General features: G+C 45.0%; 1 protein-coding gene across 1 annotated transcript in view; it reads left to right on the top strand.

Annotated features, from left to right (window-relative positions):
• Positions 1–2,877: 2,877 nt before the first annotated feature.
• LOC129712813 (cytosolic carboxypeptidase 1-like) overlaps positions 2,878–27,243 on the top strand; it is a 105,505-nt gene continuing 81,139 nt past the window's right edge. Inside the window, exons 1-3 of the mRNA XM_055661550.1 lie at positions 2,878–3,002; positions 3,579–3,710; positions 7,801–7,977. Of these exons, the coding sequence (XP_055517525.1) occupies positions 2,976–3,002; positions 3,579–3,710; positions 7,801–7,977 (336 nt within the window). The 5' untranslated portion in view covers positions 2,878–2,975. The remainder of the gene's footprint in view (positions 3,003–3,578; positions 3,711–7,800; positions 7,978–27,243) is intronic.

The raw sequence follows: 27,243 nt of genomic DNA, 5'->3' as shown, positions 1-27,243 counted from the left end.
ATTGCCCAAGTTCATTGTGAAGTCCCTGCTATCTCTGCACTAAGCCTGTGAGTGGGTTTGTCTCTTGGGGTGACACTAGGGTTCAGGGCACTGTCACTACATATTGGGGGTGCTTTGAAAATGCATTCACTCTCGGTTTCACCTATGGCACTGCTCCACATGGGAAGAACTCCATTAAAACCCTTTTATTAAATTTTTAAAACCTTCTAATTATCAATTTAAATTGGTTTGAAGAGTAGAAATAATTTAATTAGAAAGTCAGATTTCTCAAAGGGAGCATTATATTAACCATTTTGTCTGGGGAACTTTGCTACTTGCTTCATATCTTTGTAATCAGAAAGCAATCTGCACAAATATACAAATCTTTTTCTGACAACTGGATTCAAAAGAGTTATGAATATAGATTTTACACAAATTAAGAAATATTCTGAACATTCAGCTGGTGGTAAGTGCAGAAGCTAGAAGTTCTCTGCATACAGTTACTGCTGTGATCCCAAACTAGGGCCATCATTGAGAGGGAGCCAGGCGACACACATGTGAATGTAGCTTCCATTGGGGATGTGGACACGTATGTGAATGTGGCTTCCATTGGGGAGAACACAGACACGATGAAAAATATTAACAGACTGCAAACCTCTCGCATTTAACATTGGGACAGAGGCTGGCGTTCAACTGTGGCTGCATCTTCAATGGAATAAACCAGGTAGTACTGGCCACATTGAGCCCAGATCAGGACTGGTGCATACACAACCCCATTAGTGAGTGGGACCAGGCTCAGTGCCTCCGTTCTGCAGTTCATGAGGAGTATATGCTTTCCCCAATCCCTCCATTGTTTAACCATTCTTCATAGAAGGGTCTTGACCCGAAACATCACCCATTCCTTCTCTGCAGAGATGTTGCCTGTCCCACTGAGTTACTCCAGCTTTTTGGGTCTATCTTCGGTTTAATCCAGCATCTGCAGTTCCTTCTTGCACAATCCTGATACGTTCACTGGCTGAACACCCTCTGGATTAAACTCAGCAACACAGCTGAACCAGCCTGTGTCATAAGGTCATAAGTGATAGTAGCAGAATAAGGCCATTCGGCCCAGCAAGCCTACTCTGCCATTCAATCATGGCTGATCTATCTCTCCTTCCTATCCCCATTCTCCTGCCTTCACCCCATAACTCCTGACACCTGTCTCTGCCTTTAGCACTCTGCCTTATATCAATTACCTCATGCATTTGATACTGTAGACTAGGATAGTTACTAACTGGTAAATCTCATGGGTCTATTAGGGGGAAAGCATGCCCTTTATTTTCATCCATACATTCTCTGAAGGCATTTACTGGGCATGGAGGAATTAATAATATTGTTGGCCTTTTATCTGATACAGATAAGTGTTTCACACCATGATAGACCTAGTGTATAGACCATCACAGAGTACAGGATAGGAACAGGCCTTTTGGCCCACAATGTTTATGCTGAATATGATGCCAAGCTAAGCTATTTTCATCTGCCTGCAATTGTTTCACATTCTTTCATTCCCTGCATATCCCTATGCCCATCTAAAAGCCTCTCAAACACCACTATCATATTTGGCTCAAAGTGCAAATGACCAGGAGCTGAATGCTTGGCATGCTTGGGTTGGAATTCTTCTTGGTAACACAGCATACAGTCAGCATGATGTCCTGTCCAACTGAAAATTGTAAAAGGGCTTCCCATATTTTGAGAGGTGGGGGACACAATCTCCACTTCCCACGAGACAATGGGGGGTGTCCACTGTTAAGTGCTTGTTAAATGTCTCTATTAACCCCCCCCCCCCCCCCCCCCCCCCCCATTTCTAAAAGCTGTCTGATGCGGGTACAGTTTACCATTTGAACTAATTGGATGTATTGGTGGATGGGAATCCCCCCATTCCAACTCAACAACGTACCTCGTGACTGCCAATCACCACCCCCCCCCCCCCCCCCCCCCCCCCGGCACTTATTATTTTTTATTCAAATCGTTTGCTATGACCCTCTTCAAGGGAGATGCTAAATGCATTTCGTTTTTGTAATCTGTATTTTGAACTTCAGTGAAAAAAAAAAATTGAATATTAAATCTCCACTTCCCATGAGACAATGGGGGGTGTCACTGTTAAGTGCTTGTTAAATGTCTCTATTAACATCATATTAACACAATGTGTCACCAATTGTGTTTTGAACTACTGAAGGTATTCACGGATAATTTCTAAAAGCTGTCTGATGCGGGTACAGTTACCATTTGAACTAATTGGATGTATTGGTGGATGGGAATCCACCAATTCCAACTCAACAACGTACCTCGGTGACTGCCAATCGACCCTGCTTTCTAAGGGCTGAATCGGCCCGTTCCTGGGGCCTTTCATCACCCGGCGCGGCTTAAAATCAAACTTCTACATCGAGGTGATCGAGGCTCCCGATGTTGAAGACCCTGCCTGCTGATTTTAAGCCGCGCCAAGCGATGAAACGCCCCACAAACAGTCTGATTCAAGCCCCACGATTCAGGGCGGACGAAGCTGCTGTTGCTAGAGTTCGGAGTCGGTCACCAACCAGGTCAGCTCCCGATGTTACCGTCCACATGGCCGTAGCCTCCGAAGCCTCGAGTGTGTGTGCGTGTGCGCATGGCCACCAAGAAATTTGGCCCCCAAATTGTGTCCCCCCCCCCCATGTTTTGATAGCGATTTCCACCCCTTCTGAAGGGCCTGTTCCTTTGTTCCTGTTGTATGTTCAATGCTCCATTGCAGAATACAGGCTGCCTCTGAACAATGTTGATATTGTTGGACAATTATCTTTTTGGTAGTCTTTCTCTATTTCACGGGATTGAATGGTTTTACAAACTTATGCTTTTTTCATTGGTTTATGGTTTTTAGCTGCCGCTGTTCTTTGAGCGGAGAAGATCTGAACAGACAGTGGTCAGAGCCAACTCCTGACCTCCAGCCAACTATTTATCACACAAAGGGACTCCTGAGCTACATGAAGAGCATTGGAAAAACCCCGCTGGTGAGTGTCTGTCTCGGAGAAGAGTCTGAGAAACCAAAAGGTTGAGAAGCACAGAATTCACTGGAACAAACGTGTTCCATCTATATCTGTGAAACACAAAGTTCAACTCATTGCGTCACACAGCATAGAAAATACCAAGTTATCTATGCTTGGAATTATAGGCAATTGCAACGACCATCTCGGTTCAATTGACTTTGAACGTGATTTGCTGCACTGTCCCATTCCAACGATACAGTAAACCCGTGTTTTTATCGACCTCCATATAATGGATTTTGGTAACAGTGAATGGACCTACTGACCTTGTACTGACCATTGCCAGGCTGGGCAGGCACCCCTCCCCAGCCCATGCTGCCTATAGGGCCACCTGACAGGGTACCAACCCTAGCTGCTGCCACCCACACTACCACTCACACCCCCATCCCCACCCCCACGCTCGCCCCCACCCCCACCCCACCCCCCCCCCCCCATCCCCTCCCCCACCCCCACTCCCGGCCCCACCCCCACCCACCCACACACCCCATGCGTGGATATTTACATAAAACCTCCTGATTTTTGCTTTGATTTTGTTTGCACCAGGTTTACTGTGACTACCATGGACATTCAAGGAAGAAGAATTCATTCATGTATGGATGCAGTGTGAAGGAGACTCTGTGGCAATCTGAGTCCAGTATTGACACAGCAACTCTGAAGGAAGACATTGGCTATCGAGTGAGTGCCACCCTGATATATTCCCGTACATTGAGCCTGCTGCAACTTTCCCTCTTTGTGGTCAATACTTAACCCTTCTCAAGAAATGTTCCTGTGTGTGAAGATACAGAATCATTGCTATTCATTCTTAAACTTACACAAATATTGCCATGTTTACCGAGATACAGTGTTTTGTTGCATGCTAAACAGTCAGCGGAAAGGCAATACATGGTTACAATTGAGCCATTCACAGTGTACAGCTACATGACAAAGGGAATAATGTTGGGTGCAAGATAAAGCCATTAGAGTCCAATGAAAGTTTCAGGGTCTCCAATGAGATACAGTAGCTAGTAGTACAAGACCACCCACAAAAATGTTCAGGAGAGTTATCTTAAGCAGTATGTGGAGGTCCCCCACACGTGAGAGGGCAACGCTAGATCCCAATTGGGAAATTGGGAAGGGCAAGTTAATGAAGTGTGTGTGGAGGAGTCTTTTGTGAACAGTGACCACAGTACGATTAGGTTTAAAATAGATATGGATAGGGACGGAGAGAGTCCACGTGTTCAAATGCTCAACTGGGTTAAGGCCAACTTTGAGGGTATGAGAGAAGGTCTCGCTCAAGTTGGCTGGAGCAGGTTATTAGAGGGGAAAGGAACATCGGCCAAGTGGGATGTTTTTAAGTGTATTGAAGAAAGCTCAGGATGTGTACGCCCCCCTTACAGTGAAGGGCAAAGCAGGCAGATGTTAGGAAGCATGGCTGACGAGAGAAATTGAGAGGTTAGTCAAAAACAAGAAGGATGCATGGGACAGGTATGGGCAGCTGGGGTCAAATGCATCCCTGGGGGAGTTTCGGGAACTAAGGAGTAAACTACAAAAGGAAATCAGAAGTGCAAAAAGGAGATTGCTCTGGCCAGTAGCATTAAGGACAATCCCAAAAGATTTGATAAATACATGCGGGAAAAGGGTAACTAGAGAGAGAGTGGGACCTCTCAGGAATCGAAGCGGTCACCTCTGTGTGGAGCGACAGGAGACGGGCAAGGTCCTCAATAAGTATTTCTCCTCTGTATTTACCGAGGAGAAAGACATTAAGACGGAGGAAACTGGAGCAGTCACTGGAAGTGGCTTGAGAGCAGTCAAGGTGACCGTCGAGGAAGTATTGAAGGTACTGTTGTGTTTGAATGTAGACAAATCTCCAGGGCCGGATCAGATATATCCGAGGACATTGCGGGAGCCCTGGTTGAAATTTACGAATCGTCTTTAAATACAGGAGAGGTGGCGGAAGGAGTTCGACAAGGTTCTGCATGGTAGGCTGCTCTGGAAGGTTATATCACATGGGATCCAAGGAGAGATAGCCGAATGAATAGCAAATTGGCTCCATGGAAGGAAGCAGAGGGTTATGGTGGAATGTTGCTTCTCTGACTGGAGGCCTGTGACTAGTGGTGTGCCTCAGGGTTCAGTGCTGTTTGTCATCTACATCAATGATTAGGGTGAGAACACACAGGGTAACATTGGCAAATTGCTGATGATACAAAAGTTAGTGGTTTTGCAAATTGTGAAGATGGTTGTGAAAGATTGCAGCAGGATCTGGATCGATTGGCCAGGTGGGCGGAGGAACGGTTGATGGAATTTAATATAGAGAAGTGTGAGGTGTTGCATTTTGGGACGTCGAACAAGGGCAGGACACAATAAATGGTAGGCCTCTGATTAGTGTTGTGGAGCTGAGGGATCTAGGAGTACTGGTGCATGGTTCCTTGGAGGTCGAGTCGCAGGTACAGTTGATAAGGTGGTCAAAAAGGCTTTTGGCATTTTGGCCTTCATCAGTCAGAGTATTGAGTGTAGAAGTTGGGAGGTCATGTTGCAGTTGTAAAAAACATTGGTGAGGCCCCATTTAGAATATTGTGTTCAGTTCTGGGCACCGTGTTATAGGAAAGTTATTGTCAAGCTTGAAAGGGTTCAGAAAAGATTTACGAGGATGTTTCCAGGACTAGAGGGTGTGAGCTATAGGGAGAGGTTGAGTAGGCTGGGTCCATGGAACGCAGGAGGATGAAGGGAGATCTTATAGAGGCGTACAAAATCATGAGAGGAATAGATCGGGTAGATGCACAGAGTCTTTTGCCCAGAGCAGGGAAATCGAGGACCTGCGGACATAGGTTCAAGGTGAAGGGGAAAAGATTTAATAGGAATCTGAGCGGTAACTTTTTCACACAAAGAGTGGTGGGTGTATGGAACAAGCTGCCAGAGGAGGTAGTTGAGGCTGAGACTATCCCATCATTTAAGAAATAGTTAGACAAGTACATGGATAGGACAGGTTTGGAGGGATATGGACCAAGCACAGGCAAGTGTGACTAGTAGTGTAGCTGGGGCCGGTGTGGGCGAGTTTTACTGTAGGGCCTGCTTCCACTATGACTATGACTCTAATTGAGGTTGGGTGGTTGCGTTGCCTGATAACATTAGGAAGAAGCTGTCCCTGAATCTGGAGGTGTGTGTTTTCACACTTCTGTACTTTTTACCCAATGGGAGAGGGGTAAAGAGAGTGTGGCCAGGGACCATCACAACAGTCACATGGTGAGAGAGGGCTGTGCTTGTCAGTCAGGTATGAAACAGGGCAGTGATACCTGGCCATGGTTAGGACCTGATCATTTTGTTCACCTTGACTGTTATGATGCGGATTAAAGTACAAACCATTCTGTGACTACACCACCCCTGCATCACTGCAGCTCCACCCCTTGACTATTTGCCAGCTGGAGACCTGGCACCAAGGCCCTACTGTCAACTTGATCTTTCTGCAGTGCGGGTGTGAAAGTTTCAAAATATCTTGCACTGACTCTACAAATCAAGGCAATTCATGAGATGCGGCCAGTGCTTGCTGATTCCTGTTCCAAGCAGTGATTAAATAAAAAAATCAATATATTCTGCAATGGGTGTGGTGTAGTCTCAACACATATCTCTCATCTGCCTTCTCCTGCGCGTGACTGATGGGCACTGCCATCTCCCACACGCGTGACTGACGGGCACTGCCATCTCCCACACACGTGACTGATGGGCACCGCCATCTCCCACACGCGTGACTGCGGGAATGTTCCTCTCCTGCACGCATGACTGATGGGCACTGCCCTATCACACACGTGACCAATGGGCACCGCCATCTCCACACGCATGACTGCGGGAACGTTCCTCTCCCGCACGCATGACTGATGGGCACTGCCCTATCACACACGTGACCAATGGGCACTACCCTCTCACATTCGTGACTGGTGGGCACTGCCCTCCATCATCACATGACTGCCCCAGGGCAGCCCCGTCTCGTTACTGGGCTGGTGAACACCCACACCTTCTCACTACTTGACTGTTGGGACATTCTCCTCCCTACTCTTTACTGTGTTTTGGTGCACTATCTCCTCGCTGGTGCTGCAGCCCTCTCATTGTCAAACATGAGCTTCCCTGGTGTTTTACTGCAAGTAGTGAGCCCCTATAGTTCCATTGTCCGACATGGTCCACTCATGTTGTTGTGCTGTCTCCACTTGCCTCCATGGTCCTGTTGACTTCATTTCCCTCTTTTGTTCATCCATTGACAACAGCTAACCTTTCACACCCTGACTGCCAAAGATGAAAAAGCTGATGGAAATTCATGCTTTGAGAATGGTTTTTATTAAATACCTCTGTGTCAAGTCATTAGAGCAAGTGAGCAGAAATCCTTATTAAACCATCTCACTCATTCTTCACGATGAATGCAAACTGTAAATTGACCCCGTGTCTGCTTGTTCAATGCTGAATTAAATCAGAACATTACTTTAATTTAGTTTATAGATACAGCATGAAAACGGGCCCTTTGGCCCATCGAGTCTGCGCTCACCACTTCACTAGTTCCATCCAACACACTAGGGCCAATTTGCAGAAGCCAATTAACTTAAAAAACTTTAGAGTATGGGAGGAAACTGGAGCACCTGGAGAAAACTCACACAGTCACAGACAGAACGTACAAACTCCGTACAGACGGCACCCATAGTCAGGATCGAACCTGGGTCTCTGGCGCTGTAAGACAGCAACTCTACCACTGTGCCACCGTGCTGCCCTATTTTTCATAATATTTCATACCATTTTTTTTCTACAGGCCATTCCCAGAATTCTGGAGAAGATTTGCCCGACGTTCGCCATCAATCGTTGCTGTTTCTTGGTGCAGAAATCACGGGAATCCACGGCTCGGGTGGTGGTGTGGAGAGAAATCGGCGTTCTCCGCAGTTACACCATGGAGAGCACCTACTGCGGCTGTGATCAGGGCCGGTACAATGTGAGTGAACCCCTCTGGCCTCTTATCCCACCCATTAACGTTGACGGGCACCTGCTCATCAAATGTAGTTTCAGCTGTTTAATGGAATGTGTTAAAGAATGAGCAGAACAAAGCAAGAAAAGTGGAGGGACATTAGGGAGAAGAATCGTAAATTAAATAGGATGTGGACAAATGGAAAGAGAAACAGTTCGAATGAGGAATGTTAATGGTTAAGAGTTATATTAGAATTATGGTTGTAAGGCACAGAGACAACTCATTCAACTTGTCCAAGATGACCAAGGTGCCACATCTAACAGTCCCATTTGTCTGTGCTTAGCCAAAATCCCACTAAACCTTTCCTATCCACATACCTGTCTATGTTTCTTTTATATGCTGCTATAGTGCCTGCCTCGACAACCTCCATGGCAGTTCATTCCATAAACCCACCACCCTCAGAGAGAAAATGTTGCCCCTCAAGGTCATCTTTCCCCACTCTTCTTAAACCTGTGTCCTTTGTTCTTTGATGTTGCTACCCTGGGAAAATGGCTGTGTGCATTCGCCCTGTATCTGCCGCTCATGATCGTATACACCTCTATTACAACACAGTCTGCTGTGCTTCAAGTTCTAGCCTGCCCAACCGCTCCTTGCAGGTCAGGCCCTCGTGTCTTGGCAACGTTTTTGTAAATCTCTGCACTCTTTCCAGCGTAATAACATCATTCCTATAACAGGTGGCCAAAAGTGAACACATACTCTAAATGCAGTCTGACCAACATATTGTGCAACTGTAACATAACAGCCCACCTTCTATACTCATTACCCTCCAACTGATGAAGCACAATGTGCCAAAAGCGTTCTTTATCCCCATTCTATCTGTGGTACCATTTTGTGAGAACTATACACTTGTACTTCGAGATCCCTCAGCTCCACAACAGAGAGCCTGTGATCAGGGAAAGTACAATGTGATTGAACAGGTGGCACAGTGGTGCAGCGGGAGAGTTCCTGCCTTACAGCGCCGGAGACCCAGGTTCGATCCCAACCACGGGTGCTGTTTGTGTGGAGTTTGTACGTTCTTCCCGTGACCATGTGAGTTTTCTCCAAGATCTTCGATTTCCTCCCACACTCCAAAAATGTACAGGTTTGTAGGTTAATTGGCTTGGTAAATGTAAATGTAATAATTGGCTCTAGTGTGTGTAGGATAGTGGTAATATGCGGGGATCGCTGGTCGGCGCTGACCCGGTTCTTAATATTTTTGTTATGTTATTAAATAGAACAATAATCTGCTCTATTCGGTTGTGGTCAAAGGATAGGCATACTAATCCAATCACTTCATGATGGCCATGAGGAACTCGTGTTCTGGACTGGAGAGTTCATTTCAGAGATCCATCTTTGGGAATCATTAGATTGAGGGTCCTTTCATTTATCTAAAATAACTTGTTGGATTATTGCAAGGAAGGAAGAGCAGGGGAAATATCCCCAAGGTCCTATGCAAATTTCCTGTTGCATGTTTTAAGACTTGTACGAATTATTTCACTTGGTGCAAACTGAGGCTTTGAAAAAAGTTTTGTCAATGCTTTTCTTTAGTTTTGACCAAACTCAGTGCAAGGGACATATTTGAACCCTGGAGGAAGGACAGAGAGGAGCTAGGAGCGAATACTTCATGTCAAACATTTGGAAATGTGTGGAAAGGCTGGATGTAATAACTTGCTTTTCAGCTTTGGAAGAAATTAACCCAAGAGCTACGGTACAGGAGGATGAGGGGTGATCTTATAGAGGTGTATAAAGTCATGAGAGAAATAGAACGAGGTGACAAATCGATGACCAGAGGACATATGTTTAAGGTGAATGGGAAAAGATTTAATAGGAATCAGAACATTTTCATTCCTTTTTTCCAGAAATGCTGCCTCTCCCACTGAGTTACTCCAGCATCTTGTGTCTATCTTCAGTGTAAACCAGCATCTGCAGTTTCTTCCTACACATTGACGAGGGTGTCCATGATTCTCTTTCTCTTTCCACAGATGCTGCCTGACATGCCAAGTATTTCTGTTTTATTTCAGATTTCCTGCATCTGCGGGTTTCAAAAAATATTTTTCTCAACCAATTTAGATCCACAGTAGACCATTTTTTCACAAATGTGAAGGGCTTTAGATGGTTGTTGCGAATGCCCATGGAGACAGAGCAGACTGCAGCAGAAAAGCAGACCATTCGGCCCACTGAGTGGATGTTGACCAACAAGCTACTGTTTTTACATTAATACTACCCTGATCCATTTTATTCTTCCCATCAGCGCCCCACCAGAAGTGAAGAATAGTTTACATTTGTCCATTAACCTCCTGGCCTGCATGTTTTTGGGATGTTGAAGGGACCCGTGCACAATGTGGAAATGGATGCTTGACAAAGGCCACACAGACATCGCCCAAGGCTAGGATTGAACCTTGGTCGCTGGAGTAGTGAGGGAGCCTCTCTCATGGCTACACCCATTGTGCCACCCTCATTGTTAGGCACCTGTCACATCTGGTGGTGTGTTTGGATAGATGCAAATTAAAAATTTAAAACATCACTTTACCTTTGATATTTTAATTTAATTTGGACAGGAAATCTGTGCTTACGGCTGAAACTGAGGGAGTTAAAGGGAAACTCGAATGGATTCTAGCAAAGTGTTGTAAATGTAGCAAAGTGTGTGAACTCAGTGACAGGTAAACTGTGGGGTTAAACCATTAGCATAGGAGCCACATGTGGCCAAGTCTGCACATCACTGAGGCCCATCTCACAAGCTGTTTATTTCAACAGTTACAATATTTAGTTTGTTCATTGAAGTATGTTGGACAAATACGTGACTGTGGAATTTTCTAGCATTCATTTTGAGAGGACCAGCACATAAAATCAGGGATGTAATGCTGAGGCCTTTATAAGGCACTGGTCAGACTGCATTTGGAATATTGTGAGCAGTTTTGGGCCCCATATCTGAGGAGGGATGTGCTGGCACTGGGAGGGTCCAGAGGAGGTTTATGAGAATGATCACGGGAATGAGTGGGTTAATATACGATGAGCGTTTGACAGCATTGGCCCACTACTCGCTGGAGTTTAGAAGGATGAAATGAATGAGAAGTCATTGAAACTTACCGAGTAGTGAAAGGCTGGATAGAGTGGACAGAGTCTCGGACCAGAGGGCACAGCCTCAGAATAAAAGGAGATGAGGAGGAATTTCTTTAGTCAGAGGGTGGTGAATCTGTGGAATTCATTAGCACAGAAGGCAGTGAAGGCTTAAGGGCCTGTCCCACTATACGAGTTTACCCAAGAGCTCTCCTGAGTTTAAAAAAAATCAAACTCGTGGTAAGTACGTAGAATGTACGTCGCGGGGACGTCGGAGCTCAGGACGTCTCTTAGCTGCTCGTAACGCTAACCGCAGGTACTCGTGAAACGCGGTAAGCTCGTAAAGTTTGTTCAACAGTGCGGAGAGTGTCCATGAGAGCCCCGAGTACCTACGAACGGCTATTACTGTAATTCTCCGAGTTCGAATCAGGGAAAACTCGAGAGAACTCTTGCATTACCTCGTACAGTGGGACAGGTTAATTAATATTTGGGTATTTTTAAAGTGGAGATTGACAGGTTTCTTGATTAGTAAGGGCGTCAAAGGTTACTGGAAGAAAGCAGGAGAATGGGGTTGAGAGGGAAATATAGATCAGCCATAATTGAATGGCAGGACCAACTTGATGGTTGAATGGCCTAATTCTGTCCTACGAAGTTTTTAAAATACGCAGTTTGGGCAAATGTTGCAAATTTGGAATGCACATTTAAAAAAAATACAATTATCCAAAAGATCTGGCTTTGATATTTTGGAAAAGAGAACATGACTTGTACATCCTATGTTTCATGAGAGGTAAATAACAAACATTCTTTACATTCTTCACACATCAGACTCCCTAATGATAGATCAGCCATGATAGAATGGCAGATTAGACTCAAAGGGTTGAATAGCCTAATGACATGAATTTATGAAATCATGGATCAACAGAACATAGACCTGCATCGCACACCCATCAGATAATACACACAATACACTGAATGAGGATGCAAGGGCAGTCAATTGTGGGAAGGAACTGCAGATGTTGGTTTAAACCGAAGATGGATGACGTTTCGGGTTGAGACCTTTCTTCAGACTGAAGAAGGATCTCGACCCGAAACGTCACCCATTCCTTCTCCCCAGAGATGTTGCCTGTCTCACTGAGTTACTCAGCAATTTGTGTCTATCTTTGGAAAATTATAGGGGTGGGGGGTCAACATTATCTCTTGTCAACAGAGTGTGGCCTTCCCTGGCATGTGGACTGAGGATCCTGTGGGACTGCAGTCCGGGGAAAGCTCTCAGTTTGTGGAATCCGATCACATAATCCCTGAACTCACTTTGTCGTTACATTGCCTCCATCCCTTTCACTGCAGGATCTCAAAGTTCCCGCTGCATCCTCCAGGTGTTTCCTGAGCACAGAATTTGGAGACCAGATGAATTATAGAAATATAGAAAATAGGGGCAGGAATAGGCCATTCAGCCGTTTGAGCCAGCATTGCCATTCAATATGATCATGGCTGATCATCCAAAATCAGTACCCCATTCCTGCTTTCTCCCCATCCCTTGATTCCGTTAGCCCTAAGAGTTAAATCTAACTCTCTCTTGAAAACATCCTTTGAATTGGCTTCCACTGCCTTCTGTGTCCAGAATTCCCAGATTTACAACTCTCTAGGTGAAATTATTTTTCACTTATCTAGGTCCTCAATGGGCGACCCCTTATTCTTAAACTGTGACCCCTGGTTCTGGACTCCCCAAAACCGGAAACATTTTTCCTGCATCTAGCCTGTCCAATCCCATAAGAATTTTATATGTTTCTATAAGATTGCCTCTCATCCTTCTAAATTCCAGTGAATATAAGTGCAGTTGATCCATTCTTTCATTGCACCTTCATGGGGCGAGGCCATGCTGCAGACTGCTGGGGCTATTGAATATTAACAACTTGCTTCACAGGAACTTGATTTTCATTCCCTTTTCCATTTTTGTAGCGTTGTTCAGGTCTCTATCAGCAGCAAAAACGGCTCAATTCTGCACCCTCATTTTATCAGCTGCATCTGAACGTATTCTTCCAATAGTGCTGTTAGATAATGTGCCAGTGTTTACTAACAGCTTCCAGTATTCACAATTATAATTGTGGTTTGATTAACTGGGCTAACAGCCACTGAGTTGTTGGCAACAGTATTTGGCAGAGCTAACAGCTCCGGAGGTGGGAACTCCTGGAGCTGCTTGGGAACCATGGAATCATGATATCTCTTGGAGTAGAAAATAATCTCTTTGACAAGGCTGCTGCTGCCTTTTCCCACTGGATTGGCTTTCCAACTATTTAAGCAAATCTGGGTTGCTTTCTCTCAAACTTGGACTGCGGAGGGTGAGAGGAGACCCGATAGAAGTGTATAACATTATGAGAAGTATTGATACTGGAGATAGAACCGTTTCCCCAGGGCGGAAATGGCAACGACTAGAGGGTATTTATTTAAGGTGAGAGAGTCAAAATTTAAAGGAGATGTGCGGGGGGAGTTTCTTTGCACGGAGGTCCGTAACTCACTGCCAGGGGTGGTCGTTAAGGCAGATACGATAGTGGTGTTTAAGAACCTTTTAGATAGGAACATAGTGTATAGAACAGAGCAGAGAACAGGAGATGTGGATCAGTTTTAGGAAAAGGAGAAATAATTATTGGCATGGACTTTGTGGGCCAAATTGCCTATACCTGTGCTGGACCTTTCAATGTTCTATGTTCAACAAATTTAAGGCCAAAACTTGTGCTCTTCATCTAGTGTTCACTCTCCAGCCCATAACCCCTTAGCTTCCAAAGAAACAGAATAGTAATTGTTTAAATTACAACCTCACAAACACAGAGGAGATTTGCTTGATGCGTTTCCATTACAAGATACATTGACATGAAACTGGACTTGACACCAGGGTGCTCCAGGTCAAAACCAACTTTATCTTCTCATCAAGGTGTTTCTACTGGACTGTTACTTTACCACATCCACCACTCCCTCTCGACATAAAGTGCTGGAGTACTTCAACGGCTCAGATGTTGTTTCAGGTCGAGACCCTTCTTCAGTTTTGTCTCGAAACGTCACCAATTCCTTTTCTCCAGAGACGCTGCCTGATCCACTGAGTTACTCCAGCTTTGTATGTTTATCTTAGCTATAAACCAGCATCTGCAGTTCCTTCCTACACCTCCTACATATATTGTGATTAAGTAGGAAATAAATATGATTTACTTCTGGCTCATTGAATTCCGACTAAAATCCCTCAAATCACATACATGGCTTTTCACCTACTTATTCTCATAAAGCCCTCTCCCCCACCATGCTTGGGCTCCCACTATCGATTTATTGCATGTCTTCGTTATTTAAGAGAGAGTTAAGTTTAGCTCAGGGCTAACGGAATCAAGGGATATGGGGAGAAAGCAGGAACGGGGCACTGATTTTGGATGATTAGTCATAATCATATTCAATGGCCGTATTGGCTCGAAGGGCTGAATGGCCTATTCCTGCACCTATTTTCCATGTTAACAAACATGAAAGGAAATCCGCTAGAAGGCTTTTTGCTTCATTCTGTGGGCACTCGTAAAATGATAGAAAAAGCATAAAATGCAGGACTGATCTTTGGCCTGGGAGCCTCATCACATGAGTAATCATCATCATCTCCATCTAGATGGCTTGCTCCAGACTCACCACATTCATTGTGCTCAACAGCCACTGCTGATGAGGTGGTCTCCTCACACCTCAGCTCCACAAGTGAAACCCGCAACTAAACTGTCCTCACATCACAATTTGCACATCATTTATAGTCATAGAGTGACACAATGTGGAATGAAGTCCTTCTGCCCAACTTGCCCACACCGGCCAACAACGTCCCACCTGCCTGCGTTTGGTCCATATCCCTCCAGACCTGTCCTCTCCATGTACTTGTCTAACTGTTTCTTAAACGTTGGGAAAATCCCAGCCTCAACTACCTCCTCTGGCAGCTCGTACCCCCACTCATATTCATAGAGTCATATAGCACAGAAACCGGCCCATTGGTCCAATTCATTCCTGCCAATGAAAATGCCCCATCCAAGCTCATCCCATTTGCCCACATTTTGTCCGTCTGTCCGTCCGTCCGTCCGTCTGTCCGTCTGTCTGTCTGTCTGTCTGTCTGGCTGTCTTAAAAGTTAGTCAGGTTTAACAATCTTTAAAACTGCACGTGCGCAGTTCGACCTCTTCCCCTGCCAGTCGGGGCTGTGCGGATTAGTCTCTTCACCTGTCACTCCCCGGGATGGACCGCCCCTTCCTGCGCCATCGCGTCTTTACTGGAGCTGAGAGTGGCCGGCGGAAGTTTCCAATCGGACTTTCGGAGGAACCCGATGCAGCCCCGCCCCCAAGTAGCCCCGCCTCTAGCAATGCCCCCACCCCCAGCAGCAGCCCCGCCCCCCCCCAGCAGCAGCCCCACCCCCCCAGCAGCCCCCGCTCCAATCAGCAGCCCCACCCCCAGCAGCAGCCCCGCCCCAATCAGCAGCCCAGCGTCTGAGACCCGACCCAGCCCAGTCGGAGATGTCGCCGATGTCGCCAAACGGAAAGCTGAGACTCTGATCCGGCGGTAGAGAACGACCAGCGACCAGTGCCCATTGTGAGTCCCCATCGCACCGCCAATTCCAGGCCCTGGTCCCCCTCGCTGGCTCCTCCCCCTCCCCCATGATGCCCCCCTCTCCCCATGGCTCTTCCCCCATTTTTTCTCCAAGCTCACTCCCCCCCCGCCCACACAGCCCCCCGGCCACACCTACCCACCCACACTCCCCCACTCACCCCCCCTACCCACACACACCCGCCCACACACCCCCCCCAACCCACCCTCCCCCGCACGCCCCCCCCCCGCACCCTCCCACACCACCACCCTACACACCGCACCACCCACACACCCCGCTGCCCACACACCCCCCATGCACACTAACCCCCCCCCCCCCCCGAGCCCAAACCCTCCCGCCCACACACCCCCCCCCCCACATACCTCGCACCCCACACACCCCGCTGCACACACACCCCCACTGTCCACACACCCCCCGTGATACTCATATTTGTGTATTTTTAAAGAGATTGATCGGTTCATGATTAATAGGGGTGTCGAAACGTATGGGTAGAAGGCAAGAGAATGGGGTAGAGAGAAAAAGATAGATCAGCCATGATTGAATGGAGGAGCAGACTCGATGGGTTGAATAGCCCAATTCTGCTCCTATGTCTTTGAACTTTATATCTACCATTCTCTAAGAAGTTGTGCCTCAGGTTCATACTAAACCTTTCCCCTCTCACCTTGCACCTAAGTGTTTTTTGATTCCCCAATCCCAGGCATTCTCCCGAGCTATTCCTCTTACCTGAAAGACGGTTTAATTAAATGGGATGTAATTAGGGTTGTGGTTTTGGTTTCCATGTCTAACCATTTGATACTGTGTGTATCAATTTGTGCAATGTGGCTGGCGGGACTGATACAAGTGTAGCGCTTCTTTGCCCTCTACATGAGCTGCGCCCCAGGTTCGTAAACTTTAATTCCCTTATAGGTGTTAGTTAACCCTTAATTTAAGTATTTATGCACACTTTTAATTTGGACAATAGGGCACCTTTAATACAATATTAAATGGTATACCTTACTGTAGAAACAGTTAAAATAAATCAACTCACAACTATGTTCCAATGAATTACCTTCACATTTATTCTATTAATTAAAATAAATGATATGTTGGTCAGGGAAATACAAAATAAAATATCAATAACCAAAAAGATGGTGTTTTACTGGTGTTTCTCACACAGATATTCAAACAGCACCACTCAATAAATCAATTTTTTATAGTACCTTTAAGTACTAATTACTATGTGGGCCCACACACTCACTCACACAAGCCGGCAACATTAAAAACAAAACAAGAATAACCCCACGTTGCAGGCCTGGTCGAAGCTGGAGAGCGTCGCGGCCAAATACAGTGGAAGCCGACAAGTGCACAGTGCAGAAGCTCACAAGATGGCGGGGAGTTGGCTGACCAGAGAGGACCCCATGTGGCAGAAATCTTCCTTCTCCCTCATTGTCTCCAGGGCTCAGCTAACCGCTGCTCTCACTCTCCTCGTAATCACAAACAAAGTCCACACAGCGACAGTCTTTAATCCACCCCTCCGAGCTGAAGGGGTAGCAGTTAGCCTAGGCATCTTCTGTCTTCTTCTGGACTTCTTCTCTCTCTCTCCTGGACTTCGATTACCCACAATTCCCAGCTCCTGCCCCCAAACCAATCACCACACAGGAAAAATTATCTAACTCTTTAACAACAAATCAAAATGCAGAACACATATTCACAGCAAAACTTATATAAATTTCTTAATAAGAAAAACTAATATGTAGTTACACAGGGCTACGCAAGTAACAATGATTTTGCTTAATCAATACAAGGTTGCATGTACATGTGAATTAGTGCTTATATGTACTTAACAGACAACATTTTAAATTGAAACTTTTGGCTGGTTCAACGACTCTAGTTAGAAGGTAGAATATAGAACAGAACAGCAAAGGAACAGGCCCTTCAACCCACAATATCTGGGCTAAACATGTTGCCAAGTTAAACTAACCTCCTCTGTCTGTACATAATTCATATCTCTCCATTCCCTGCATATCCATGTGCCCATCCAAAAGCCACTTAAATGCCAATAACCTATCTGCCTCCAGCTCCACCCTTGGCACCACGTTCTGGAGACTCACCACCCTCTGTGTAAAAAACTTGCCCACACAATTCCTCTAAACATTGCTCCCTCTAACCTTAAAGCTGACATTGACATTTCCACTCTGGGTAAAAGGTTCCAACTGCGTAAACTAAACATACATAGGGCTATCTATGCCACTCATGATTTGATACACTTAGTTTAGATGCAGCATGGAAATAGCTCCTTCAGCCTACTGTCGACAATCAGTCACCTGTACATTAGTTCTATGTTTTCTCACTTTCACATACTACACACTAGTGGCAATTTTCAAAAACCAAACAACCTACAAACCTGCACGTAATTGCAATGTGGGAGGAAACTAGTGCACCCGGAGACTACCGACGCGGTCACAGGGAGAACGTGTAACTCTGTGCAGGCAACACCCGTAGTCAGGATCGAACCCACGTCTCTGGTGCTGTAAGGCATCAACTCTACCCCTGCACCACCATGCTGCCCCTAGCAGAGTCTGAAGAAGCGTCCTGACCCAAATATTCATGTTCTCCAACAATGCTGCCTGACTCACTGAGTTAATCTAGCATGTTGTGTCTCTTTTTGCCAAAGGAGGTAGATATGGCAGGTACTGTAACAACATTTAAAATAAATGTGGATACATGGATAGGAAATATTTAAAGAGTGATATAGACCAAATGTGGTACTAGCTTAGATGAAGCACCTTGGTCAGCATGGACGAGTGGCCAAAGGGCCGTTTGACTCAATGACTCTTCTTATAGCTAATACCTGATAATCCAGGCTGATAGACCTTCTGGTAAACCTCCTCTGCCCAATCACCAGAGCCTCCAAATCCTTCTTGCAATGGGGCAACCAGAACTGCACACAATGTGAGCTAAGCAAAGTCCTATAAAGCTGCAATATGACTTCCTGACTGTAACTCGATGCCCAAACCAATGAAGGCAAGCATACCATATCTCTTCTTTAATAATCTAAACGACTTGTATTGCCGCTTTCAGAGAGCTATGGACTTGGAAAGGTCATGTTTGAGTTTAGTTACATGTGCCGAGGTACAGTGAAAAGCTTTTGTTGCATGCTACCCAGCCAGCAGAAAGATAATACATGATTACATTTGCAGTGTATAGATACGTGAGAAAGGGAATAACATGAATAAGATTTAGTTCAAGATAAAGTCCAGTAAAGTCCAATCAAAGATACTGAGGGTCTCTAATGAAGTAGATGGTAGCTCAGGACAGCTCTCTAGTTGTTGGTAGGATGGTACAGTTGCCTGATAACAGTTGTGAAGAAACTGTCCGTGAATCTGAAGGTGTGCGTTTTCACACTTCTATACTTTTTGGCCGATGGGAGAGGGAGTGGCCAGGGTGTGACTCATCCTTGATTATGCTGCTGGCCTTGCTGAGGCAGCATGCAGTGTAAATTGACTCATTGGAAGAGATGTCGGTTTGTGCGCTGGTCTGTGCTGCGTCCACAATTCTCTGCAATTTCTTTTGGTCCTGCGGAACTGTTCCTAAACCATGCCATGATGCATCCCACAGGTGCTGCGGGAACTACTATGACTGACCCTCAGTAGTCAGCTCGTGCTCTTCAGCATAACCCAACAAGCATTTCCAGCACAGTACAGTTTTTTTTTTTAGCATTTCTAGCATTTATAGGTTTTTTTGCTTCTTAGTAACTCATGTTTTGCACGTTTGCAGAATTTGTAAAAGTTACCACAGCAGTTTGAATCTGACACATTCTTTAACGCCTACACCTTATTAGAGAACTTATGGAGAAACTGAAGTGTCAACATATGGAGAGATGACTTAATAAACAGCTTGGCACATTTCAACATGAAACAGATAAATTAACTGATATACTTTGACAGAATTTTTTTTAAAAGATAAATAAAGTGGAAGTGTTTATTCTTCAGTATCAAATAACCTTAATAACCTGATTATTCTTTTTATGAAATCAGCACAATTAGAGCCAGTTGGATCTACTTTAATCCTGAGTATTGGATTTTAGGAATAAAGTCAACATGTGGACACTGTGCGATTAGCAAGCTGCAGTGGTATGATGAAAATGAAGATAAACACAATATACTGGGGTAGCTCAGCCAGTCAAGCAGCATCTCTGGACAGAAGGAATGGGTGTCATTTTGGGTCGAGACCCTTCTTCAGACAGCCTCAGACCACAATGCCATTCATTCCTACAGTCCAGAAATGCTGCCTGTCCCACTGAGTTACTCCAGCATTTTGTATCTATCTTCGGTGTAAATCAGTTCCATTATACATATGAAAAAATGAAGAAGTTTTGTCTCAAGTTTGGCTTTATTGGCTTCTCTCCACACACGATGCAGCTGTAAGCAACAGCTCCCTTTGACTCAATCACTGTGATATACCCGATGGCATGTTTTCAGTTCAAATTTGCAATCTAAAGGAAGTTACTTCCTGACTACGAGCACTTCCTGTATATAAATAGTGAAAATTGTTGTCAGTACAAAGTTGTTATGAAAGTTTCTGTTTTTCATTTTCTTGCATATCTTTCTGAAAATAGAAGAAATGTTCTCTTCTGTTTTAGAGGAGGTAATGGATCTTTTCCTTATTTGGCGCATGGACCGCACGCTGGAACAGAAAGCAATTCTATCAGTTCCTTTCCCCGCTCAGCCTGTAATCTCTTCTCCCCAACATAACCAACAACTCTCAACCTATTCACATGATGAGTAGGTTATAGTGACCGTTTAATTCAGCTCATCACAGGTCTGTGGGAGTAAACGGGAGAACACAGGGAAAGTCACAGAGAACGTGGGAACTCCACACTGACAGCTGTTGACTTTAGAGAGTTTAGACTTTAGAGTTACAGCGCAGAAACAGGCCCTTCGGCCCACCAAGTCCACGCCGACCAGCAATCCCTGCACACTATCACTGGGGACAATTTAAAGAAGCCATTAAACTTACAAACCTGTACATCTTTGGAAAGTGGGAAGAAACCGGAGCATCCGGAAAAAAACCCATGCAGGTCACGGGGAGAACGTACAAACTCTGTACAGACAGCATCCGTTAGGACCGAACCCAGGTGTCAGGCAGGAACTCCACCACTGCACCACCATGCCACTGTGCCAGTCCAGACCTCAGGACAGAATCAACATCACTGGAACACGCATCTGTCATGCCACTGTGCTTCCTGGCAGAAATCTTTGGAATTATGGAAGGGTTTGACAAGATAGATATGGAGAAAATGTTTCCAATAGCAGGTGAGTTGTTGGCTCCAGTAACTCAGGTTTGGTTACTCCAGGTTACTCCAGTACAGTCGTTACAGAGGTTGCACAATATTTCACTGATTGCATGGCTTCCTCTGGGCACCCTGGTCTCATCCCGTGTCCCAGAGTGGTGCTGGTGTTGGGTTAGCTGACCACTGTAAACTGCTTCACATCGAGAGTGGAAGCACCAGACGGGTGTCATGGGCATGTGTGAGGAAATAGCTCATGGGGAAATCTGTGGAGGAATGGGAGATAGCATGGGCACCAAGCTGAACATCTCAAAGTTATTTGTTCATAAGTTCAACATTGAAGATAGACACAAAATGATGGACAAACTCAGTGCAGGGACAGGCAGCATCTCTGGGGAGAAGGAATATGTAACATTTCAGGTTGAGACCTTTCTTCTGACCCATTCCTTCTCTCCTGAGATGCTACCTGTTACACTGAGTTACTCCAGCATTTTGTGTCTTGGGTGCAAACCATAATCGGCAGTTCCTGCCTACACAGTTTATAATTTCATAAGTAGCAAAGGCAGAATTAGGCCATTTGGCCCATCATGTCTACTTTGCCATTCAATCTTGGCCGATCTCTTTCCCTCTCATCACTGTTCTCCTGCCTTCTCCCCATTATCCAACACCTTATAATGGAATATAAAATATGTGAGGAGAACCAGTGGATACAAATGCCAGATGGAGCCTCAAAGACAGACTGGAATTTAGGAGAAACATCCTTACTTGGAGGAAAGAATATATGAGCACCATCGCAAGAGTCACCAGGATAACTAGTGTTGTCGCATTAAACAACATCTGCTTTCTTACACGTAATGAAATCAGTATGTCCATTGATGCCATGAGTAATACAGGTGGTATATTAAAGAGAGTAGGGCCAGCACAGTGGTGCAGGGGTAGAGCTGCTGCCTTACAGCGCCAGGGACCCAGGCTCGATCTTGACTATGGGTGTTGTCTATACAGAGTTTGTACGTTCTCCCTGCGTGGGTTTTCCCCAGGTGCTCCGGATTCTTCCCACACTCCAAAGACGTACAGGTTTGTAGGTTAATTGGGTTCGGTAAAATTGTAAATTGTTCCTAGTATGTGTAGGATTGTACGGGGTGTTCGCTGGTTGGCACGGACTCGATGGGCTGATGGTCCTGTTTCCATGCTGTATGACTAATGCCTAAAGTAAAATGGAAATCAGTAGCTTAATAATGAGTACAATGTACTTTGGTTTTGCAGTACTTACAAAAGTGTACATTGTATTTGATTCTACAATGGAATTAATTATGAACCAACCAGAATTCAAGTAATTCTATTGTGTGACCCATATCTCTCTCAGGAAGATACTTTGCCTCTACTGGTATATTGACCTTTTACTACTGAGTGAATCAATTGCTTTGAATGAAGTGTTAATTAGGATGTTGTGTATAGCAATATCAAATGGTGTCTCTTGTTTCTGTTAAATGCGAGTCTGACTGCTCTGGAAACAACAATCTGATGTGTATCTTGAAAGGAAACCTGCCCATCATCTTAAACCACCAAGCTACAGACTGCACAGGAAGATTGAAGGCATCTGAGTGGTTATTGATCACAACCGTGTCTTGTATTTGGATTCAAAAGCTGTAAAATGGAAAATTTCACAAGCTACTAGGCTTTGAGTTTTAAACTTAATTCTTATGCCTGAATAGACGATATAAAAAGGCAAAGCACAAAAACTACACCCGGAGATCAAATATGTTAAACTGGGGGAACTTGTGATGGAGCGAGCACAATGATTTCAGATTTCTGCGACTTTGTTGAGCGCAAGGCTTTGGAATGTGGACTGGAGTTTTATGTATGTGGGAAGCACAAATTTGTCCACAGCTTATTGTATTCCATGCCCAGTTTTCTCTGTCATTGTCAGGAAAAATCATATCTGTTGTAAAATGGATTGTCAGCTTATAATGAAGTAAAACCCATCTGAAGAAGGGTTTCGGCCCAAAACGTTGCCTATTTCCTTCGCTCCATAGATGCTGCTGCACCCGCTGAGTTTCTCCAGCTTTTTTGTGTACCTATAATGAAGTAATGTTGTTCTCCTGCTATTCATCAGTTTCACCCCCATGGCCTTTATTCTTGCGGTTGCATACATTCCTGTTGGAGACTGAGTCCATTGTCATCTGGTCGTGAGCCTGGGAAATGTGGCATTGTTGCTGCATGTTCGTTATCAGCAAAGTCTTCATTCAGCTCTAGTTGAAACCTGCATCCGTAATGAGAAAGAACAGCAAGTGCAGCTGGTTTACCGACCACCTGAAATAGAATTTGTGATTAAATAATATGTAACTGATCACATGAAACATGGATTTAGTTCCGAGCATCACCAATATTCTGCATTCCAGCAGAGAATGCGAAGCAGTATCAATTTTTAACTGAATGAGTGCTCACTTGTAGCCCAAGTTTCTACATAATTTACAGGTAGCATTGGAGGTAATTGAGCCGTGTTTTCAGTCCATTCATGGATAGTTATTTTATTTTTGCATTTGCATTTTCCACGGTTACGCAGCGGTAGAGTTGCTGCCTCACACTGCCAGAGACCCGGGTTCAATCCTGACTACGGGTGCCTTCTGACTTCTTCAGACCAAGGGTCTCGACCCAAAACGTCACCCATTCCTTCTATCCAAAGATTCTGCCTGTCCTGTTGAGTAATCTGAGGCGTGAATTTGTGTTGGGCAAGTAATCTGAGGCGTGAATTCAAATCCCATAATGGAAGCTCAGGAACCTAATTCAAGTAAATAAATAAATAAGACATTTACCAGAAAAGCACATCACTGTAAGCAGGGAATTGTCAGATGGTTGTAAAACCCCCTTTGCTGCCAGAGTGTTGTTGTCAAGCTGGAAAGGGAACAGAGATGATTTACGAGGATGTTGCCAGGACTCGAGGGCCTGAGCAATAGGCAGAGGTTGAGTAGGCTGGGTCTCTATTCCTGGAGTTTAGGAGGATGAGGGGTGATCCTATTGAGGTGTTTAAAATCATGAGAGGAATAGGCCGGGTAGATGCACAGAATCTCTGGCCCAGAGTCGGGGAATCGAAGACCAGAGGATATAGGTTCGAGGTGAAGGGGAAAAGATTTAATAGGAATCTGAATGGTAACTTTTTCACACAAAGGGTGGTGGGTGTATGGAACAAGTTGCCAGAGGAGGTAGTTAAGGCTTGGACAGTCCCAATATTTAAGAAACAGTTAGACAGGTACATGGATAAGACAGGTTTAGATGGATATGGACCAAATAAAGGCAAGTGGGACCACTGTAGCTGGGACATATTGGCCGTTGTGGGCAAGTTGTGCTGAAGTGCCTATTTCCATGCTGTGTCACTTTATGACTCTATGATTGATTTGTAACTTTAGACTGAACAGTTGTAGAGACCTGGAACTGGGCAACAGTTGGCAAATTTAGCAGGGACGTCCTCATGCTATTTTAAACAAATGTTCAGCAGATAAAGGGGCATCTCTGGAAAAGGTAGAGTTTAGTTTAGAGCATGGAAATGGGCCCTTCGATCCAACAAGTCTAGGCCGAACATCCATCCGTTCACACCAGTTCTTTGTCATCTCACTTTCTCATCCACTCCCGACACCAATTTACCAATCAACCAACAAAACCCGCTCGTCATTGGGATGTGGGAGGAAACCGGAGCACCTGGAGGCAACCCACATGGTCGCAAGGAGAACGTGCAAACTCCACACTAACAACACTAACAGCACCTGAGGCAAGGATTGAACCAAGGTCTCTGGTGCTATGAGACAACAACTCTACCAGCTGCATCACTGCTCCGTTCTAAAGGCAGTCATGGAGTTATACAATATGGAGACAGGTCCTTCGGGCCAATTTGCCCATGCCATCCAAGATGCCTCAAGTACACTAGTGCCACTAGACACAGTGGCACAGCAGTAGAGTTGCGGCTTTACAGCGACAGAGACCTGGGTTCAATCTTATCTACGGGTGCTGTTTGTACAGAGTTTGCATGTTCTCCCTGTGACTGCTTTTCTCAAGGTGCTCCAGTTTCCTCCCACATTCCAAAAATATGCAGGTTTGTAGGTTAATTGTCTTCTGTAAATTGTCCCTAGTGTGTAGGATAGAACTATCCTACAACGGTAGTATGGGTGATCAATGGTCGACATGAATTCAGTGGGCCGAAGGGCCTGTCTACACTCAGTTGAAATTGTGTTAAAAACATAGACAAGGGATGCGCACAGTCACAAGGAACTGCTGGAATAATTCAACGGGGTCAGGCAGCATCTCTGGAGGACATGGATAGGCAAGGTTTCAGAATGGGACAACTTCTTCAGATGTCATCATAGGTTGCACGTCCTTGCACTAATGTCCGTTGTTTGTGAAGTACTTATTTACATCATCCTGTGGCACAAACTATGAGGAATCTCACTCATTCTGAGGTAGAAGTCTTTCTGACTTCTAATCTCTACATTGGTGGAACATCAACAAAGGCGACACGGTGGCCCAGTGGTAGAGTTGCTGCCTTACAGCGCCCGGAGACCCGGGTTTGATCCTGACCACCAGTGCTGTCTGCATGGAGTTTGCACGTTCATCGTGACTGCATAGTGTTTTCTCTGGGTGCTCCGGTTTCCTCCAACACTCCAAAGATGTGCGGGTTTGTAGGTTAATTGGCATTGGTAAGTTGTAAAATTGTGCCTAGTGTGTAGGATAGTGTTAGTGTACGGGGTGATTGCTGGTCGGTACGGATCAGTGGGTCGAAGGGCCTGTTTCTGCGGTATATCTCTAAAATCTAAAGTAAAGTCTACATCATGTTTCATACGACCAAAATGATTCTCATGCACACTTTGGCACAAACAATAGGTGCAAATGAATCCAATTTCTCGGGATCACTGCAAGGTTTTATATCTGTGATCTGTTGCCCCTTTGTTTCTTTGTATCTTGTGCTCTGGAATAGGAATTGAATTTTAAACATAAAAGTCTTGTGAAATTTTCCGTTTTGCTGCTTTTTATTAGAAGGTGCACTGGATGAACAGTAAACACATTAAGGGATCTGTAAAGGGATGCTGTTACTGGGGGAAACAATTCACTGAACTGTCAGTGCAGCAACACAACAGTAAAACAAAGTGACAGATCTTTAAAAATAAATAGAAAATGAGAAGACAGTGAGAACAGCATCGGAGCAAACATTAACCGCCCTCATTAACACCGTCAATGGTTGGCACAATTCCAAATAATCACCTCATTCCAAATGTAGGTTCAAGAATCTGAACAAACGTTACACCAGGCAGGGACAAAAATCAATCTGTATTTTCAGCTGATGCAAGAAGAAATACCAATAAGAAATGTGTAGGAAGGAACTGCAGATGCTGGTTTAAGATTGACACAAAAAGCTGGAGTAACTCAGCGGGACAGGCAGCATCTCTGGAGAAAAGGAATAGGTGATGTTTCAGGTCGAGACCTTTCTTCAGACTGAGAGACAGGGGAAAGGGAAACTAAAGATATAGACAGTGATGTAGAGAGATATAGAACAAATGAATGAAAGATATGCAAAAAAGTAACGATGACAAAGGAAACAGGCGATTGTGAGCTCAGGGCTAGGTGAAAACGAGTACAGACAACGAGACTCAACAAGACAACTTGAAGTTAGTGCGACTTGGGTGGGGGAGGGATGGAGAGACAGGGGATTCAAGGGTTACTTGAAGTTAGAGAAATTACAACAGGAAATGACAGTCCTGCTGCTCAAATGTTTACAATGCATTTTCTTAACTCAGAGTTGCACTAGGCAGATCAATCTCTGCTGTGGCAACAGTTCGGTGGATGCACATTGTACCTTGTATCTTGTGGCCATCACTTCCCAATAGTCCACCAGGGACTATTCTGGAAGTTGGACAATTTATGCTGGACAATTTTTACATTTATCAAGCCAATTAACCTACAAAACTGTACGTCTTTGGAATGTGGGAGGAAACCAAAGATCTTGGAGAAAACCTATGCAGGTTATGGGGAGAATGTACAAACTCCGTATAGACAGAGCCCTTAGTCGGGATCAAACACGGGTCTCCGGCGCTGCATTTTTGGTGTAAGGCAGCAACTCTACCGCTGCGCTACCGTGACTGTAAATCCGTGCTTACTGATGACATGGTTTTCACTGTACACATGACAATAACTAAACTAAAAGTTGATGGATGCACTTCATATCTGGCCCCTCCACCTATTGCCGACCTTGCCTGGTGTACTAGCATTGTACCTGGATGGACTGCTGACCTAGCAAAAGGTTCAATTCTGGTCATATTTTCATTCAATTTTCCTTATTTT

The sequence above is a fragment of the Leucoraja erinacea genome, chromosome 33 (genome assembly GCF_028641065.1).
Source record: "Leucoraja erinacea ecotype New England chromosome 33, Leri_hhj_1, whole genome shotgun sequence".
Lineage (NCBI taxonomy): Eukaryota > Metazoa > Chordata > Chondrichthyes > Rajiformes > Rajidae > Leucoraja > Leucoraja erinaceus.
This window is presented reverse-complemented; position numbering and strand designations above follow the sequence as displayed.